We start from the raw sequence: 21704 nt of genomic DNA, 5'->3' as shown, positions 1-21704 counted from the left end.
TCATTCATTTAGAACTGAGGGGAACCTCAGAGGTCATCTATTCCAATCTCTTCATTTTACAACAAGAAAACAGGTTGAGAAAGCTAAAGGGACTTGTCAGAGTACATAGTAAAGGGCTGTGCCAAAATTTGAGCACAGTTTAGAACCTCAATCCTAAAACCACACTATTTCCCAATGGAATGTACCTTAAGAAATAATTTTTGCTGTTCTTAAATCATGTCCAACTCTTCATGACCTATCTGGGGTTTTCTTAGCAAAGATACTAGAGTGGTCTGCCATTTCCCACTCCAACTCTTTCTACAGATGAGGAAATTGGGGCAGAGTTAAGTGATTTTCCAAGGATGACAGTGCTACTAAATGTCTGAAGTCAAATTGAATCAAATCTTCCTACTCTATCCACTAAGTCCAAGAAATAATTACATGTAATTAATAATAAACAGTTTATACTTACTTAAGCCTTTATGGTTTTCAAAATCTTGTCATCCACATTTTATCTAATTCTATCCTCACAATAACTCTATAAGGCACTTTGTGTGCTCTGTATTATGTAGATTTGCTTCTCAAGTCTTTGCCACTCCACAAAGGGGACTTTTGTCAAATATGTTTGGGAAGAGGGCACATAGGAGGCCATATAGTTACAATGACCTGGTTCATTTATGGGTGACCAACCTATTTGAACTTGGACAAATCACTTCACTTCTCTGACACTTATAAAGAGAGCACCCTGGAAAGTATATCATGTTACAAAGCAGCAATAGGTTGGGGGATGGCTAGACTGATTCACGTATAAAAACATAATGGAATATTACAGTGATGTAAGAAATCATGAAGGCAAAAAACTAAGAGAAGTCTGAGATGAAATGGACTGGAAATTGTCCCTTAAAGCTACAAGGGTTTGGATTCCAATCCTATCTCTGATACCTCTTGGTTTAATTATTCTGAGAAAAGTCCTAACCTCTTTGTTCCCCAAGCACCTACCCAAGACAATAAATTACATGGCAGTAGGAGATTAGCATCAATGAGAGTGACCTATGTTCCCTGGGAGCTCCCTTCACTGGTGAAATTACAGGCCCAATTCAAGTAAACAAATAGAAAATGGGAAGGTTTCTATGAACAGATGTAAAGGGAAGTAATCAGAACCAGGAAAATAATAGGTTCAATACCTACAAAAATGGAAACAGAACATTTTACAACTAACCTTGATTCTGAAGCATTTATAAAATGTACTTTCCAAAGGTGAGGGACTATGAATGTAAAATATACTATCAGACATAGTCAAAATGTTGGTTAGTTTTACTGAACTTATTAAGAAAATCTTTGTTTCAAAGAATGGTTCTCTGGGTAGGCCAGTGAGAGTAATATTTGAAAAATACATGTGATGTAAAAACAAAAGGTACTTATAAAAATAAGATAATTTTTTTTTAACTTGATAGTTAGACTAAATGACCTCAAAGGCCTCTTTCAGCTCTAAACCTCAGATACACTTGAATAGACAAGTTAAAATAAATACTCTTGACTCATAGCAGCTCTCCTAATGAGCTGGAGAAGTTGCTCAATCTCAGTGCCTTATCTTCTCAAAATTCCTAAGAACTAGGGGTCTTCTGAAGCAGAAAGGACAAGAAAGGCCTACAAATAGCCTTGAGGGGAAGGCCACTAAGGCAGAAGCAGGAGCTTGGGTTTTTAGAGGCAAGGGGATGCAGCAAAACAAGGAGCCCTGAAGGAAGAGGAACAGATAGGCTCCTTCTGAAGAGAAGCATTAGTGTCACTATGGTAACCAGCAGCTGGGCTGCCTGGCTGGGCACTGTGCCATGCAGGCCCCCAAGCTCAAGCCTTGCAGAGGCATTGCTTCCCAGAGCTCCAATGAAGGAGCATGGACTTGATGGATGAATGCAAGGGTTCAGAGCCCCACATGCAGCTACATTCAGTAGTGGGGAATGTTAGGAGCCAGCCCAGAAGCTATGTTTAATTCTACATCCAAACTTCTGAGTTAAATTCAATTTAATATTTATTAAGCATCTTCTTTGTGGGAAAAAAAAATTGCTAGGATGGGGATAAAAAGGTAAAAATAAAATAGGTCAGGTTTTCTAGGAGCTTATATTCTTGGGAGGAAGTATATAACACCTAAAATTTGGGAATCAAAAGGTGCTTGCCTATTAGATACCAGGGGACAAAGAAGAGGTAGAAATCATAGCTTCTTCTCTCAAGGAGTTGAGAATCAACTTGGATGGACAAAGCTAGCACATAGGAAACAAGATGGAACGTGAAAGTATATAACCGAGAATTTTTCATCATTCACTTTCTCATCATTTTCATGTAAACATTAGAATGCAAGTTGACTTCCCCGTTATCCCATTACTGCTTCTAGCCCAGGCATTACCTCACCTCACTTCCATTTTATCTCCAGACTGGTCTTAGTCTTCTGTTCCCTCTCCCCCACTGCCTAAGTCTCCTTTACTTTGTTCCCTCCTTCTCTTTCCATTACTGCCCTTGGTACTAAGAAAGACCTAGAGAAGGGCTATCTAATCCAGTTTCCTATTTTAATGACAGAGAAGACTAAGGGCCCCTGAAGTGGAAATGAATTGTTCAACATCACACCTAGTGAACAATTCAGAGTTAGGATCAAGTCCTGACTCCAAATCATTCTGATAGTTTCTGTTACCACATTTCAGCTTTCTGTGTCCATTTTAAATTTCTTAAGGATTTCTGCCTCTCCTGGCTTCATTAATTCAACAGTTTTCCACTACAGAGATGTATTCTGATTTTACTAAACACATTTGCACCCAAACTAGAGCCCTAGGTATATATGTAAAGAAGTAGCATAGTGGCCTTGGGGAGTAGCTGATCCCAGCTCTGCTGCTTCCTAGCCTAGTGAGTTTGGCTAAGTCCTTACCCTCCTTTTTCAGTCTCAGTTATCTTATCTGTAAAATAAATAAAATAATCCTCACTGGACTCTAGTCCCAACAGAATAAAGATGAGAATCAAATGAGAGGTTTGGTAAAGTGTAAAGAACACTTTGCCCCTCATCTTCTCTTTCCCTCTCCTGCCCCTATAGATCTTGGTCCTGGAAAGAGTCAAAGAATCTAGGTTCAAGTTTCACTTCTGAAGCCTGAGTTTTGGGCCTCAGTTTGTCCATCCATAACCAAAAAATGGGTTGGATTTGGTACTTCTGGGTTTTTTTCAGTTCTAGCCCTATCGAAGGGAATAGGGAAAGTTAGAAATTATTATTTTTTTTAATCAAGTGAGCAAGCAATAAGTACTTAAGTGCCTAGCACGTGCAATGCGCCCAGCATAAAGACAAGAATGAAACCTGCAAGGGGGAATACCAGAGAGAAGACTTACAACCATGGAGGCTTGCCTCTAACTTCTGCTTTAGCTCGGGACCACAAAGAAATGGCTAAACCTCTCCAGAAAATAGTTTCCTCCTCTATACTTTTCTGATCATAAGAGCTGTTCTTTCTATCTCATAAATAGGAAATGAGCTCAATGACACTTTATGTGTTCAGTTTAGGATCTTCTGAATCAGAGACAATGAAAAGAAAACAGAAAAATGTTATTGTTTTCTCCCTTTGTTGTCAAGCTTCCTAGAAACAGAGACAAAAGGACAAGGGGCCTCCAGAGGAGACATAGCCTCTTTTACATTCCCGCAGCTGCACCTCAGCTCACAAATTCCCACCAGGATGCCCACAAGGCCCTAAGGCCAGAGACTGAATAAAATGGTAAAAGGACTCGGGCAGATAAACAGCAAAAGATATTTAACTCTCCACCAAGGCTGACAGTTGGGCATTTAGGTTAACTCTTACAGGGAACAGCCTCTAGGCCTAAATTTCCATCCCAAAGGAAAAAAAATTGCATTTCCAAGCCAAATCCTTTACCTCTTCCCCCACCCCAGATCAGGAAATTGCTCCTCAGTCTTTTGAGGGTGGGGAGGATAAAATTTGCCCCAGCTGAACCAGACCTAGTTATCCAGCTATCAGCCAATTAGAATGGCCCTCAAGTGGAAGGCTACGCTTGGGTGGGGTGGGAGTGAGATGAAGACACTGGAAGATCATTTTGTTGCAGAGAAGATTGATCAGGCATTGGTAGGACTACATGGCCTCTGAGGTTCATCTCCTAGCTCATTATATGCCAAGCCCTGGTTAAAGGAGATATAGGAAGCAGTCTGAGTAAGTTACATAATGGGTAGAATCCAGGACTGGGGATCTGAAGACCTGGATCAAATACCACCTCACACACCAACGGTGTGATCTGGGTAAGTCACTTAAACTCAATTAGTTTCAGTATCCTCATCTGCAAAATGGAGATGATGACACTATTGCCTATTTCATAGGGTATATGAAAGACGGAAAGACTGGTCCCTCTACAGTCTTTTAGCTTATATGTCAACCAGGTACTCCTAGGTGCAGTGACATTAATTACTTTGCTGCTCTTCCCATTAAATACTGGGGGTTCCAGACTCTGGGCACTTTTGCCGGCTGTTCCTCTCTGTTTCCTGGCTTCAGCTAAAATCACCCCTTCTGCAAGAGGCCTTTCCCAGTCCTCAGCAATCAGTGTCTTCCCTCTGATGATTCTGTTTCATTTATTTTGCTAGATCTTTTTTATACATAGTTACTCTCCCGATTAAACTGTGAGGTCTTAGAAAATAAGGAATGTCTTTTGTTTTACTTTGTATCCTCAGTGCTTATATAACCTGGCACATAGCAGATGATTAGTTAATTAATTAATGCTTATTGACTTGAAAATGCTATTTGAATTTGAACTATGATAAAATGGAGTATGCAAAGAAGCTTTAGTGAAGGGCTTAGATTTATGATACAGTAAGTACCCAGAATCTAGGAGAAAAAACAAAACAAAACAAATGAAAGTTTTTGCAAAACCAAACTTGTTTTGACAACCATGTATAGATAAGTTTTCCTATGATTGTTGAAACTTTTTAACCCTTCTCTGAGCTGGAAGGGTAAATAAGAAACATTTAGATCTTTGGACATGCATTCTCTAAGCAGGGGAGATAACGACCACAGCAAGACAGAGACTGAGGCAGTCCAGATAGAAAAGTACCCGAGAAGCTTTGGTACAGGTGATCCCTTCCCATTTTTGTACCAGCCTGTTAGAGGTTATAGGTAAATGTTTATAGAGTTTGGGAAAAAGTGATCAACAAATACTTAGGCAGGCAGCATCTACTTTGAGCAGCAGAATATATAGTAGCAAGGGCCCTGACTTTTGAACTTGGACTTGGGATCCTAGAATCCAAATCCTGGCTCTGAAGCTAAACTATGTGAAGCTCTTATGAGCGTCAATTTCCTAGAGTATTTGATTTTGAACTTGAACTCTGAGGCCAGGGATTCACATCCAGACTCTGACACTTACTAATTGTGTGACCTTTCTGACCTTCAATTTCCTCCTAGAGAAAAATGGAATAATAAAACTTGCCATACCAACCAGCTAGGTTTTTGGTGAGGAAATAAATGTGAGCTATTATCTTTAATTGGAGAGGGAAGCTAATTAACAATACAAAGAAGCATAAGTGCCCCAGTGAGTGGTAAAAACAATTAACTGCCTTCAGAATTCAGTGGTAGGAGAGAAAGCCTTGTGGGCACAAGTGAGAAAGGGGAAGTGGGTAGGACTTCAGTCTGGGTAAGATTCTGGAAGGTGTAAAGGAAACCCTGTGAACATTCATTCATTCATCAAATATTTAACCCAGGCTAGGAGAAAAGCTGTTTTAAGCTTTTTTTTTTTTTTTTCTGAACCTATTCTATATGGGGACTTAATACTCGTCACTTATCTTGGTGAAGAAGACAGTGAAAACCCTAAAGTGAGACTATGAGAATGGTGTGGAGAGTGAACAGTCCATTTATTTTAGAGCCTATGAATATAGTTTTCCATCAGTTTATTCTTTGTAAAGTATAATTCTCTGGAATGCCAGGATTAGGCTAAAAATTACAGGATTATAGGCTCATAGTTTAAGAACTGGAAGGACCTTGGAGGCCATCTGGCCCAACCCAGGGAGAATGACTGCCTCAAATTCACCTAGGTGAACTGTTTTTGCCTTCCTTTGTGTCCCTGATGATTAGTGTGGTACCTGGTACATAGTAGGTACTTAATAAATGCTTGTTCAATGACTGCTCTTTCCAAGCTTTTTTTTTTTCCCCCCTCTAGGCAGACCTAGAAGTCAAAACTACCAATTCAGCATGGATCCTAGCAAAATAAGGTAGCATAAGACAAGGCTGCCATTGCTCCATTCTGCTCTGCTACTTAGTGCTATCTGAGAAGGACAGAGATAATGAGGAAGCTTTCTCACCAAACCAGATAGGTCCCATCCAACGATTTATCACCAAAAATTAAAGAATCCTTAATGGAACGGGAGGAGGGGAACAACATCTAAGAGTTACTCCCTCTAGGAGTTTGCAATCCAGTTGAGAAATCCCCAGGTCTCTAAGAGTTGTGGAAAGATACTGAAAATAAGGTAGCACTCTATTAATAGCTATCTTTTCCTAGAAAGTTCATTGAATCATATGATTCTTCAATTAGCCCTATCCCTGAGGTTTAGAGAGGCTGTGCTAGGACTAAGGTCTTCTAATGTTATCTAATATTATGTAACAGATAAAGATATTGTGACCCAGAGAGATTAAAGTACTCGGGCAAAATCACCTGGACAATTCAAGTCTAGGTCCTCCTACTGTAATGTAAATCCAATATTCTTTCTATTATATGGAGAATGGGTTCAGTCTGAGGGGTAGATGATAGAAGACCTAAGTTGAAATCCCATTTCTGATACTTACTAGCTATGTAATGCATTAGTAAATCATTTATTTAACCTTGATAGGACTGCATTTGTTCATCTGTAAAATGGGAAGAATTATCTGCCTTCCCTTTTAACACTTTAAAATTTTTTTTTAATAGGATTTACTTTAAGGTTCAAATGTGACAATATTTTTGTATCCCTAGTCCCTTGCACACAGTAGACACTTAATAAATGCTTGTTGAATTAGCTGAATAATGAAAGTAAAGCACTTAGCAAATGCTCATGTATACTATGTAAATGTCAATTATTAGGATTATTCCACAATCAGATTCCATTTTCCAAAGTACTTCAAGGTATGCCCCCCTATGTGGTGAAGTCCCAGTAAAGAATGGCTGAATACCCTGGGGAGGATATAGGACAGAATCTAGAGTTTTCACTTCCTCCTACTAGACTGAAAGCAACCTAGTCTCCATGGAAACACATCCTTCTCTTTCTAGCCCTGTGTTGCTTTCTAGTTATTTCCTTTTTTTGTTCCTGCCTCAGGTATCAAAGAAGGAAGGGCCAAGCAAATTGGGAAAATGCCATGGTCCTATAAGATTGAGTCACAGACTACCAGCCAGCTTTATGTAAGGGGCCTAGCAGCAGCCACAGAGTGGCTGGAGCCCAAGGGAGGTGGAGGTCTGGGAAGCTCCCCACCATAAACTTAAAGGGTTTTAGGAATGCCAAGCTGGTTACACAAGACTATCCCTGCCCTCTAGGTGCTCACCTGCTAGTCAAAGGGGCTAGATTACCATACAGGAAACAAATAATGAATACAAGACCTGACAGCACACAATCCAGTATTGTTAAATCTCCGGATGCCAATTATAAGGGGGGAATTCTGAAAAAGGAGGGGCTCTCTATGGGCTGCCTGGAGGAGGTGGCTGTTTGAAAGAGAGCTAGTAAGTCTCCTAACTCTCATGCTCTAGAAAGTGGAGGAAGGAACCCAAACCTTGTGGAATTCCACCATGCACACAGATAACAACAGGCCTCTTTGGATTGCATTAACAAAGTGCACCAAAGTCATTTCCACTATTTACTTAATTTTTTTAAAAAAAGAGAATTCTTTGCACACAAAATGCTTATTCTTTTTAGAAATATGAGATATTAATACTCTAATAACTTTATTCTTGCTTTAGTTTTGAATTCATTTTTACCATTTTTTCCTAATTGTATGACCAGTACAATGATTAAGAGTGCTGAGACCCAGCTCTTTCACTTACTACCTACATAATCTTGGCTTTATTCTTTCTAGGTCTCAGTTTCTTCTTAAAATCAGAGGGTTGGACTGGACAAGATGATCTCTGAGGTTCCTTCCAGCTACAAATCTCTGATCCTATAAACTATTCTATGGATTTGGTCAACTTATTTAATGGGCTTGATGGGCTCAATCTCTTCATTTGTGCAACAGAGATGTTGGGTTAGATAACTTCTAAAGATCTACCTTCTGATTTATAAGTTCAGCTTTATCATTTCTAGCTTTAAATCCATAATCCTAAAACATTCTATAATCTAGAGCAAATCCTATAACCTGATTTGCAAAATGGAAATTACAGTAGTTGCCTGATATACTTCATGATGAAGAAATTACTAGTGAGGACCAGATCCTAGGTCTTCTATTTCCAAGTTTTATATGCTTTCTATTTGAAAAGTTTTGTCAGTTGAGTTGAAACTCAGTTGAAACTAAATCATAGAGACATATGACTTTGAGTCAACCAAATGGAAATCCTTTCCAAAGTGAAATTTAAAAACATGGAATTGTACATACATAGTCTAAGAGTTTGTAGCGTCTACCTCAGAGGTCACTTAATGCAACTGGACTGAACAGGAATTTCCCTCCTCCCTCATAACATATCTAACAAATGTCCATCCAAGCATTTGATTGAAGACATCCAGTGAAATGGGACTTAGGAACTAATGATTTCCTAAAACAGCCTATTTTACTTCTGGACAGCTCTAACTTTTAGGAAGTTTTTCTTTAGTTAGAGATGAAATTCGCCTCTCCAACTTATACCCATTGCTCCTACTTTTATCATCTGGAGCTCACAAGAATCTCCATGTACCAAACAGTTCCAGAGAGTGATCATGTTTTCGTTAAATTTTTTCATCTCCTGAAGTTTCTTCAAGTAATCCTTGGATAGCTGGCATGGTTTTCAGGCCTCTCCCTATTCTAGCTGTGTTTCTTAAAATGTGGCATCTGGAACTGAACACAGTTGGGTGATCTAGAACTAATCTGATCCTTTTCCTCATTCTAGACACAACATTTATAGCAGGAGATTACATTATCATGTACTGAGAGATAGCTGTTTCTCATCTGGAGTCCATAAAAACTACTGGGTTTTATTCATGTGAAGGGAGATGGTCATCTCCCAACTACTTTCTTATCCTGTACTTGTACAACTGTTGTTTTTAAAAATTCAAGTATAATCAAATATTATATTTAATCCTATTAAATTCCATAATTTTTTTAATGGCCCATTTATCTACTTGAGACCTCTTTAGGTCTTGATTTTACTGTTATTTCCCTGTTTCATGCTATATGCAAATTTATTAAGCATATCATGTCTACCTTTATGTGAGGCTGGAGTTTTACAAATGATCTTTTTTGTGTTATTGGCCCCTTTGGAACAATTTGGTGAAGCCTATAGCTCTTTTCTCAGAAGAATGTTTTTAAATGCATGAAACACAATGCATTATAAAGAAAATCAATTGTATGGAAACAGTTATCAAAGCATTAATAAAAACAAGTTCATAGACCCCAGTTTAAGAACTCCTAAGTAAAAATAAAATTAAAAAGAACTTCCTAATTCACAAATAAACATATTTCACAGAACAGAATTGACAAGATTTATTCCATCTCTGCCATTAATTTGTTACAGGACTATGACCCAAATATATTGAGAATCTCAGTTAAATGTAAGATGTAAAATGAGGAATTTAGACAAGATTCAATTCTAACATTCCAAGAAGAAAGCAGCTTAGTATAGTAGGAGAGAATAATGGTTTTCAAGTCACAAAATGGGACTCAAATCCCATTAAAGAGATTCCCAATAATCCCAATAAAGAATTAAATAATTTTTTTATTTTTTGGTAAGTAGAACATACTGAATATCTACATTTCCATTCCTAAGGAAAAGCATGGATCTGAGGAGCCAAGTTTCTCCACTTTGCCTCTAGTGCTCCCTTCCCCCTCCTATCCCTATAGATCTGGTTCACTACTACTCCCCCTTTGTCTCACGTAGGATATAATGCTACAATCATATACAAATCAATGAGCCAATATTTAATATCTATTATGAAGGTATCAGTAGAGGTATAAAGGCAGATAAGGTTTAAAGGAGCTAGATACTGGAAAAGGTTTGGACTTTATGATGAAAGCAGGGAGGGGGAAGGGAAAGGAAATTTATCTGGCTAGCATGTGGAGGTTAGAAGGGGCTTGAAACAGGAGGCCAGTTATGAGGCTCTATAGGCCCAGGGATAAGTGGGGATAAGTGCGTGACAATTCATCCAGGGAACAAAAAATAGAGCTTAAGACTTAGCCAAGTTATTGATAAATGAAAAGTACCGAATTAGCAGGGGAAAAAAAATAACCCCACCCTCTTCTGGCCTCTTTATTCTAGGAACAAGTTCCTCTTTTTTACACTAACAGCTTTGTTGACTCATTCATTATACTCCTCTCAAGTTATGACTTGTAAGGGGGAGTGGAGGTGGGAGTGGGGAGACAGGGAGTAAGCCACAGAATGGGGTAATAAGTTCTAACTTGTAAGTCTAGTAAGAGTTAGGGGAGAAAACTAGAATGCAGAAAGGGTCAAGGATGTGGCCACTGAAAGAAACAATTCAATTCAATTTAAGAAAAATGATTTATTATAAGAGTTTGCTAAACTATTATAAACATGTCTCTGTAGTAGACTCCAGAGAATCCTAAAGACTGGAATTTTCAAGGGCTGCCCCACAAAGGGCAAGTCACTAGATCCCTCAGTGCCGGAAAGCAGGTGCAGATCTGGTCTGGTTTCCGATTATTTCCTTACTAGAAGTTTCCTACACTAATGAAATTTCAGATGTGATAAAACACCAACAATAACAAGAAAGACCCAGCCTTCAAGGAACTTACATTCTATATCTATAAAATGGTATAATAATGGTTGCAGTAAAGATAAGAATCAAATATTTATAAAGCACTTTGCAAATCTTAAAACACTATAAATGCCACCTATGATAATGGCTATTATCATCATCACCATCATTATCAGTACCATCATCACTGGAAGGTGGGATACAGCTACGTGCAATACAAGGTAGCTTGTGATTAGAGGCGGCCAAACAAAATGTTGAAGGAAAACTTGAGTATTTTACACTGGGAGTAGGGGTAGGGGGAACTGATGGGGAGAGGCAGAGGCGGGGACAGAGAAAAGTGACATCTGAACTGCACCTTGATGCAGAGACTCCTGGTCCATTTTGGGAGCCCAGTGTCCAGCCCAAAGTCACCTTACCTCCCTTTTCCACCGTGCCAGCCACTCATCTCGCTTGCGTTTACTGATGTAGTAGGGATCTCCAGCCTGGAAGGTAAGCCGCTGCATGGGCCGCTGTCGAAGACTGGACTCCCAGCCCAGACCTCCCCGTAACCGTCCGCGAGCTCCCTAGGAAGGGGAGAGAGGTAGACAGAAGACAGACAGACATTCAGGAAGGTCTTAGCATTCTGTCTTTCCCTTCACTGTCACCAAGGTCCATTATTGCTAGAAGGCAAACAGAGAAGGGACTGGAAGGTCCCTGCAAAAAGGAATGGAGCTACTGTGACTTGCAGACCAGAAACCTTAACCTTGAGCCTCAAAGATCCTTTAGAGAAGTACCAACTCAAAGAGTTACAGTTTCAGATAAAATGATACAGGCAAAGCATTTTGCAATCTTTCCAGCTAGCTCTTGATAAGCAGAAGAGACTGAACATCTACATTTCCATTCCTAAGGAAAAGCATGACTCTGAGGAGCATTAATCCTCCCTTTCCCCTCCTGCCCCTACAGATCTTGTTCACTACTGGTCCCCCCTCATCCCACGAAGGACAAAATGCTACCATCATTTGGTACCTCCATCATTCTAGATGAGTTTTGTACAAAGACATCTACCATCTGGGAAGGGAGAGGGTCAATTACTATGACCCTCTCAGCCTCCTCACTTGTAAAATGGGGGTAATAATAGCACTTATTTCTCAGTGTTATTCATGTAGTTAAAATGAGGTATTTGTGAAATGCTTTGCCAACTTTAAATCACTCTAAATTACTACTAAAAGGGGATTATATTGAGAAGATACTGGGGCTACAATCATTTCACAGATGAGGATGCTGAGAGGTGAACTTCTCCAGAGTCACACAGGTAGCAAATGACAGGATTGGAACCCTGCCTCATCTAGCTCCAAATCCAGTGTTCTTGCCACAACTAATAACTGACTCCTTCACCCCTTTGCTGGGGAATGTAGCGAGTCCCATCCTTGGTGCTCCCTGCACAGTGACTGATCTGAAATGATGGCCCCCTTCTATGGGTCTCCTTTGAGGACCCACTGGGCACAACCAAGTGCAGAGAGTGGAAAGGAAAACTCTAGGCTTTTCTCCCTTTTTAGGATTAGCAAACAAATCAAACTGCCCTTATGAGTTGGGAGCAAATACTTGCCTCCATTTTCACAGAATCAAAGTGGGTCTCCTCCTTCTCTTCTTTGCCTGTGGAGAGAGAAGAGCAAAGCTCATCAAATTGATCCTCACTCCCTTTGGGACTGGCATCATTGCTGGGATGGGATTGGAGGCCTAGGATTATACCCAAGTGGCATGTGGTTCTGAGAAGCCTCCCTCAGTCATCCCCCAGGGCAGATCCAGCCCTGCCCTTCCCCCATTAGCTAGAAGTTGGCACAGAACAGAGGGATTTTAGGGAGAAAGTATTAGGACAGAAGTTGCTGAGAGTTTGGAGTTAAGTCCTGAGTGGCAGATCTGTAGTTCAGTCAGAGTTGTGGTTTCCTGTGTATTGTCTGTCTCAGATATACAGAAAGCAGCTATAAATAACTGCTTCTCACTGCCCAGGTGCAGAGGAGGGAGGACAAAGGTGGGAGTAGGCAGGAAAGGTCAGGGTATAGAAAAAAAAGTAGGGAGGGCCTAGGTACTTGTGAATACCCTCCAAGCCTTTTTATAGGTTCCAAAAGGGGTTGTTTGACCATCTGTTATTTAGGAGTATATGTGAAGGTGCCTGAGCCAGCTACTCTCTCTGTGTGTGTATATGTGTATGTGTATATTCTCTCCTTTCTAGTAAAAGATTTTCAGACCTCTTACAGATACTGTGCAGGGAAAAGAGATTGGAAGTCAAGAGAACTGGTTTTCCCATCATCTCTTCTGCTTATTGGCATTATGACCTTAGTATCATAGATTTTGTATCTAGAAGGTATCTTAGTGGCCACCTAGTCCACACTCTCCTCTCCCTCATTTATGGATCAGGAAACTGAGGCTTAAGAGGTGAAGCATTTTCCTCATGCGTATATAAGCTGCAGAGACTCCAAATCCAGTATTCCCCCCACTCTTCCTTCCTAACAGGTCACAGCCTCTTCAGGACTGGGTAATTAAATGTATTCTATGTAAAATTAAAGATAGAAGTGGATCCCTTAATTCTGTAGCCTGTGTCCCCCAAGTGCTAGTTTTACCCTTTGGACAAATGGCCCGCAACAATTCTGTTTGACCTGAATTCCTTTTCAAATTGTGCCATAGCTTTGCCTTGCTTATCTATTAAGATTTCTGAGAAATCCAAGTATCAGGAGTAGCCAAAGGACCTTGGCTACCTTGGTTGCCTCCTTGCTTTACTACGACCCAGAGTCAGAGTAAATGACTCTCTTGTGGTCACAATTCAGAGGGGAGCTTCTCCTGGAATCTTCAAGGTCCTCAGCATCTCAGGATGCATCTCTGCCCTTCCCAGGCCCAGCTTCTAGCTGGCTCTGGAGCAAGGCCAAGCACTGCTCTGTGAGGCTGCTGCTTCCTCCCTCCCAGCTCTTCCTCTTTAGGTCCAACCAGCTGGCTTCAGGATTAGGTTATTTACTCATTCCCCAGTTTCTGTCCAGGGGCTCATTCCCCTCAGTTCCCACTTAGGGACCCTAGATGCTTTCTTTCAGAGAGTGAGAGTATTTGAGTTGAAGTCTGAGCTTATGGCAGAAAGGTTGTCTCAGAAGCTTCTGGGGATGGGGAAGTAGAACAGGTGGGAAATGGGAGGGTTATGAGATGTCTGTATCAAAACACTTCCTACTTGATATTGCAACTTCAAAGCAGGAAAGCAACTACAATATCAGGACTAGTAGAATGTAAATATCTTACAAGCAGATTTTTTTCCATCCTCTAACCATTACTGGGAGTTCATTTTTCCATCTAATTGCCCATTGCACTAATTGCACTACTCCCCTTCTGAATACTGTGCTCCCTAGTACTCGAAACCCCTTCCCCTATATATCCAGAGCTCCCGATATCAAGTCTCATGACCCAACTAGTTTTTAAGTTCACTTCGCCATAGGTTGGGATAGGGGGAACAAGAGGAGAGGATCAAGAAATACACAGTGGAGGAATGAATTGAATTCTACTCCACAGAAAGAATCTCACCAAACCTCTTAGGTGTGTAGGAAGCTGTGCTGAGCCTAGAGGGTGAGAGTACACATGGAAATAAGAAAGAATATGTGTGTGAAGTTTGCCATGGCTAGCATGTGGGTTGTGGAGTAGGAGGGTATAGAGGTGATTTGTATGGATATTTTGAAACTCATAAGTGACTTCATCCTTATAGATTTCCCCCTAGTTTATCTGTTTTTACCTTCCTCTGTTTTACTTCCCCTCACTCTAACCACAGCTGTCTCCCCGACTTTTCCTCTGGTTTCAGCATGGGCCTCCTAAAAGATTTCCTTCCCCTTAGGAGACCTTCCCACAGTTCCTTTCCTTGAGACTATTTCTTGGGGCCCCTATCTCTTCTCCCTGGCTGCTTGCAAGGGCTTTGGTCACCCTCTTTTCAGGACACTGACCCTTCAACCTGGAAAGTCTTGAGCCATAATCCTAGCTCTGCCACAGTGGGACCCAAGACCAGCTGTCACTTTTGTACAGCTGGAGGGATTACAGGATGAGTCTGACACAGCATCTGTTTTGGATTCAGGTCTTAGAGCAAGGTCAGTCAGGTTCCTACATTTACCTTCTTTTTTTGTTGGACCAAGATTCCAAACTTTTCCTACACTGAGAATGATTTTGATTACTGAGTAAATGTCAGTCTCCCTTTCTAAATCAATTCTAAAGTGTTCACTTCACCCTCTCTACCCTATTCTTATTCTCTAATAAATTCTCCCACTTCCTTCTCTCCCCAGATGTCCCTGATCTTTGAAAAATACATCTAGAGCCAGAAGGGTCCTCAGAGACCTAGATCAACCAAAACCTCACCTGGAACCTCCTCAGTAACACCGATAACTAGTGATTACTGGTCTCTGCCTGGAGATACTTAGTGAAGGGAAATCTACCTACAATAGCTCTAGCTATTTAGATTTTTTTTCCCTTGAATCAAGTCAGGTCAGCAAGCATTTATTAAGCACTTACTAAGTGCCAAGCCCTGTGCATCTGCCTCTTGGCTTCTTCTACTCACTGTTCCTCATCTTGCCTTCTAGAGCCAAGCAGAGCAAATCTAATCCTTCCACATGACAGCCCTTCAATTACTTGAAGACATCTGTCATGTTGTCCCCTGGGTCTTTTCATAGTTTCAGTTCCTTTAACATTTCTGTGTATGGCACAGTTCTTAAATTTCTCTTCTCTGGGCATCCTTTTCTGGATATCTTCTAGCTTATCAATATCCATCCTAAAATGTGGAACCCAGAATTCAACACCATAGTCACCATATTCAGGTAGGTTCTGACTAGAGCAGCACATGGTAGAATTATGCATCTTCCTTGTCTTGGTTCCCCGCACTTCTACTCTCCCCCACTCCCTAAAAAAGGTTAAATGACTTGCCCAAGGTGACGTAGCTAATAAGCGTCAAGTATCTGAGACTGTATTTGAATTCAGGTTCCCTAGAGTCCAGGACTGGTGCTTTATCCACTGCATCATCTTCCTGGTTCCTCCCTCCCCCAGCTTCCTTAAGGTAAACAAAAATGCATGTGTTAAAGAGTCTTTTCCACCCTGATACCCTCATGCAGAAAACATGACGTGAACAAAAGGCTCCCCTCTCGCCTCTATCTGTCCTGTATCTGACCTGGTCAAAAGTGGCCCAAGTAGGTGCCCGCTTTCTAGGAGACTGACTAATTTGACTCCAATTCAAGTATTGGAGGTACCAGGAAAGGAGTTTGAGATCAGCCTAGGAAATTGAGTGTTATGCGGAGTGCCTGAAGAAGGTCCACTTTGAACCTGTTTAAGATGGAGCTAGATCACTAAAGACTGAGATGCTATTAAGCCAGCCTCTAAGAAGGAGTAACATTTGCTTTGGTGATAATACTGTCTGGACCTCAACTATTTTACTGGCAAAAATTTAAGGGGTCAGCTTAGTTCACACCTGCCCAAATAATGACTCTGGCGCCTCCCAGTGGAGCCACTTTCAGAGTGGCTCTTTCAGAGATCCCTGGGCTCCATCTCTAAATAATTTCTTCATTCTTACATTGGTCCTTTCTAGAGCTGAATGACAGGCAACGCTCTCAAATCCTTCTAATGAATCAGTTGATTGATGGATAGATCAGCAACAAAGGATGCTCAGGCCCATTGGGAAAAGTGTCCTCTAAGAGCCTCACAGAAGAGTTTTAGGAGAGATCCTGTGACTTAAGTACTCTGAGCAAAGAGATTGAGACCCACGTTTTAATCTCTCAGTTTGGCTGCTAACTAGCTATATGACTTTGGGCAAGTCATTTGACCACTACAAAGTTAAGTCTCTTCATCTGTCAATTGAGAAGAATGAACAAGATCTCTAAGGAACTCCAGTTTTCAGAAAACATTCTTTTAATTTATGAATACAGGATGCTGGCAAAGTGGGATTATTTCAATATCTCAAAAACTCTATAACCCATCCATATAACCACCACCAAGTCAATAATAACCCTACACAAAACCTAAACATCTCCTCAGTGGCTCAGTGACTCCTACTTTCCAAACATCCAAGCAACCCCACTATAATCTTTAGTAATCCCTCAGCAAATTAAACAGCAAACAGCTCAGCCTTTTAGGCAGCTAGTGTTGATTTAGATAGAGTGCTACAAGACTTGAGTTTGAATCTATCTTTCCATATTTACTAGCTATGTGACATGGACCAAATCATTAACCTCTCTGCCTCAGTTTCCTCATCTGTAAAATGGGGATGATACCCTCTAGGATTGAATGAGATAATATTTGTAATAAGCATTTAGCATAGTGCCTGACAAATAGTTAAGTGCCATATAAATGAATGCTTATTCCCTTCTCTTTGCTTCCCCAAAACTTTTTACTCAACTTGGTAGCTTCAACCTCCTCAACAATGGTAGCCCTAGGATCTCTGCTTTTAGATTGGGATGGGAGTGAAAAATCTGAACATCTCTTCTTGTCAAAAGATTCTAGGAGTTGAGCTTAAGCCATATCAAAGACTGAAATCATATTCTTCCAAACACTATGAGAAAAATAGCCAAGGTTAATATGAGCACAGAATAGTTTTCCTGGCTCTGAACACATACTAATCCTAGCAAACTGGTGCCCCACAGTAAATATGTTTAGGACTATCCAAATTAATGCTAAAGAAATTAGAAAGTTTCACAGGATTGGGAGTGGGATAGCATATTAGAGATCAAATTTAACTCTCCCAATTAAGAGATAAGGGAAAACTAAGACCAAAAGAGAAGGACTTGAGAGACCATTTAACCAAAATCCATCATTTTACAGTTGAGAAAACTGAGGCTTAGAGGTTAAACGATTTGTCCTTGGTCACATAAGCAAAAGGCATTAGTTGGGATTTGAACCCAGGCAGGCTCCTCTAATTCCAAAATTAGTACTCTTTCCACTATTCCATGCTAATAGTATTTTGCCTAAGTACTTGTCCTTGGACACAAAGTAACAGAGGTAAGTAGCAAGTAGCAGAAGGAAAAGCTGAACCTAGGTTTTCAGACTCCCAGTCTAGAATGCTTTTCTCTGATATCACATCAATAGCCTGGACAATGATACCAGATTCCCTGAATCTTTGCCCAAGGGCCCAGAAACAACTCCAAGGTCATCAAGGCCACCTCCCAACATCCCATCCATACCCCTTCCATGACTTAATTTCTCATTTTTCAGCTAGGTATATTCAAACCCCAAGTACAACAGGTTCAAAATACCTTTGCTAGGAAATAACACAGTGACCCTCAACTTTCACAACTTCGTCCAAGGCCAAGGGGTAGAAAAGCAGAGGAACTGGATAGATAGAGCATTATTTATTACCCCCAAACACTGAATTCCTCAAGGTCCCTCATATCCAAATATCTGTTGCTTCCTTCTCTCCTAGAATGCAGAAAAGAGCTACAGACCAGACCTATCATGCAAGTCCTTCCTTGTTCTCAATTCTAGATTCATTGCTTGGTTCACCACTCAGGTCTCATTGAGATTCATGGCCCCAGTCTTTTAAGAATTCTCGGAGGGCCAGGAGATCATTATATACTTCAACAACAATACTATATGACGATCAATTCTGATGGACCTGGCCCTCTTCAGCAATGAGATGAACCAAATCAGTTTGAATGGAGCAGTAATGAACTGAACCAGCTACACCCAGGGAAAGAACTCTGGGAGATGACTAAGAACCATTACATTGAATTCCCAATCCCTATATTTTCACCTGCCTGCATTTTGCATTTCTTTCACAGGCTAATTGTACAATATTTCAGAGTCGATTCTTTTTGTGCAGCAAAATAACAGTTTGGTCATGTATACTTATTGTGAATCTAATTTATACTTTAATATATTTAATATGTATTGGTCATCCTGCCATCTAGGGGAGGGGATGGGGGGAAGGAGGGGAAAAATTGGAACAAAAAGTTTGGCAATTGTCAATGCTGTAAAATTACCCATACATATAACTTGTAAATAAAAAGATATAATATATATATATATATATATATATATAAGAATTCTCCTGAAAAAAATTAGAGACTAAAGGATCTAATACTCAAGTTGAGATTTGGTAACTGAAGACTCACCGCCCACAACAGGGGCTTCTTGGCCATCCTTGGGAGTACAGCAGCCATTCTCCAGGGTGCGGGCAGCCTCTGGGGTGCTTTCTGCCTCTGCCTCTCCCTCAGCCCGTGTCCCACCTTTGCGCCCAGCAGGGCTTCCTTCTTCTGGTTGGGGCTCACTGAGCTTCTCCACATCCCCATTGGGCAGCAGCTCTGCAGGACTGGTGTCCTGAGCCATGGAGGGGGACTTTGATGTTGCAGCAACGTCTTTAGAGGTGTCGCTGTTTTCCACCTTAAGAGATGAGAGGGGAAAAAAAAGGCAAGATATTAGACAAAAGAGCAACAAGTTTACTGACCTGGATTCATGGTTCCTGATTCATAACCTTGACACCCACCAAAAAAAAGTACCTACCCAAAGAATCTGGTGCCTCCTAATCTAAGTCAAATGCTTGTCTATTGGACTATTAGAACAATCAGTTTTCTCTTAGTTCAGACCCACTTGAATTTGAGTGTCCTCAATTTGATTCTGGTGTTCTTTCTAATTTTAGTTCTCGAGACCCTTCCCTTACACACTCCCTTCTCTTTACTTTTTCAAGGCCAAATCCCACTTCTAGGCAATGATTAACTGCCTGGGAGAGTAGGAAGGTCAGGATCATAAACCTAAGTTGTCCCATAAAGGGGCTTACCAAAGGGCCTCCTCTGATCCCCAAATCAATGAACTCAACTCCACCCAGCTTAGACCCAGCCCATGGTCCTTTAACATAAGTGATAACTAGATTGACATGGAAATGGATAGGGGTGGGGGTAGAAATCTCCCTGTTATCACTTGTTGCCTTAAGCTTTTCTTCTTCCTAAGAAACCATCTAGGGTTATAGGTAGAGTGACCACTCCCCTACACACCTACTGCTACTCAAACCTTGGGCGCCTGAATTACTTTAGGTCCTCCAGGATCTTAAAGGCAGGTCAAATTATTCACTGGATAATATTTATCCTCAGCATCAAGACAGATGAAAGAAACATGAAAAAGTAATAGATAGCATCAAGTTTGCCAACCTGGAGTCACGCTCTAAAAGCCATAATCCAGTGCTCATTAAGGGAGTAGTTTGTTTCTCATACAGACTTCAGTCCAGTGTACTGTCCCTATGCTAGGGCCTTGTCTTTTTCTCCTTGTCCACCCCATGGCCTCCTTCCATATCAGCATGATCACCAGCAAAAAAGGGGGGTGAGATTAGATTGACTTGGGCCCCTTCCAGCTTATAACCACAACAATAATAGGTAGCATTCATATAGGGATTTTAGAATTGCAAAGCCCTTTACAGAAGTTAATTTCTGAATGCTGAAAACTTTCTTAAATGAAATCATAAAAAATAAAATATTAAGTGGAAAAAAAATTTAATTCCGTTGATCCTCATTATTAACCCACTGAGGTAGCTGCTATTATCCCCCCCTTTAAAGGTGAAAAAACTGAGGCCCAAAGAAATTAATCTATCTACCCAAGTTCCCACAGCTAGTAAGTGTGTCAGGTAAGATTTAAACTCATGACTGAGTCATAGAACTGCCCTTTTTGACCAGACATCATCTGGTGGTTTTCTTTTATCTGCCCTTCCATTAAAATTACACAGGTCATAATCTCATTCCTTCAGGGCTCAATAAGTCACTGAACCAATCTGATACAAAGACAAAAAATATGAAGGAGCTTAGGATTATTAAAAAGGAAGAAAACACACGTACAGACAATTAAATACAAAATATATAAAAAGAGCTTTGGAGAGAACACCAAAAAATTGGCTGAGGAAACAGATCCAGAAAAGTTTCATGTAGGAAAATAGCTTTTGGTTAGAATCTAAAGAGAAAGCTAAGGATTTTCAAAGCCAGAAATGAGAAGGGAAAGTATTATATAGACAGATTGAGCAGAGGCAGAATGGTAGAAGATAAAATAATGTATATAGAGGGAGAGCAAATAGGACAATCTGCCTAGAACACAGCTATAATGGGGAAAGAGGTGTTAATGGGAAATTGGATTGATAACAGCTATTTACTAAACTAAAAATGAAAGGGGGGAATGGAGATTACAAAGGGCTTTAGTACTATCCCCCCCCAAACCCCCCCACTAAAGCTTGTGCTTTAATCTAGAGCCAATAGGGTATTTATGTAGTAGACTAGTGCCAGGGTCAGATTTGTTTTTCAGGAACATCACTGGCAGCTGTAGGGAAGATGTGGGTGACACGTGAAGCAGGAAGATCAATGAGAAGGCTATTATTATAATAATCCAGATGAGATTCGAGATGGGCCCAAACTTGGTGGTGATGATGTGAATGGAGAGACGGGGGTAGTTTCAAGAGCTGTTATGCAGGTAAAATTGACAAGACTTGACAAATGACTGGATTTAGGATGATAAGGAAGAGTGAAAAGTCAAGGGTGACAGAGAGGTTGCAAACTTGGATGACAAGGAATGGTGGTATTCTCAATAGAAATAAGGAAGTTAGAAGCTTGGGTTTAAGGGGAAAGATAATGAGTTCTGTTTTAGAGATACCGAGTCAGATATGCCTATGGGGTATTCAGGTGAAAATGTCCACCAGGCAGTTGACAATGTGGAACTGTAGATTCAGAGAAATGAGCCAAATATGTATATTTGAGAATATCTGCCCAGAGATGATGATGGAATCTAATGAGATCATTTAAGAGAAAATAATATGATATGGTAAGAGAAAAGGGAAAAGGATGGCACTCTAGGGGTACAACTATAAAGAGGACAGAGGCATGGATAATGGTGCAGCAAAGGAGAGAGT

At 40.6% G+C, this 21704-nt stretch overlaps 1 protein-coding gene across 2 annotated transcripts in view; it reads right to left on the bottom strand.

The window, feature by feature from the left end:
• DNMT3A (DNA methyltransferase 3 alpha) overlaps positions 1-21704 on the bottom strand; it is a 118550-nt gene that overhangs the window by 50996 nt on the left and 45850 nt on the right. Inside the window, exons 4-6 of one of the 2 annotated variants that reach the window (XM_051976355.1) lie at positions 18940-19207; positions 12438-12484; positions 11269-11415 (exon numbers count right to left, since the gene is read on the bottom strand). In XM_051976355.1, the coding sequence (XP_051832315.1) occupies positions 11269-11415; positions 12438-12484; positions 18940-19207 (462 nt within the window). Of the gene's footprint in view, positions 1-11268; positions 11428-12437; positions 12485-18939; positions 19208-21704 lie in introns of those variants that run through there. The other variant, XM_051976354.1, reaches the window with a different exon arrangement.

The sequence above is a fragment of the Antechinus flavipes genome, chromosome 2 (assembly GCF_016432865.1).
Source record: "Antechinus flavipes isolate AdamAnt ecotype Samford, QLD, Australia chromosome 2, AdamAnt_v2, whole genome shotgun sequence".
NCBI classification, from domain to species: domain Eukaryota; kingdom Metazoa; phylum Chordata; class Mammalia; order Dasyuromorphia; family Dasyuridae; genus Antechinus; species Antechinus flavipes.
This window is presented reverse-complemented; position numbering and strand designations above follow the sequence as displayed.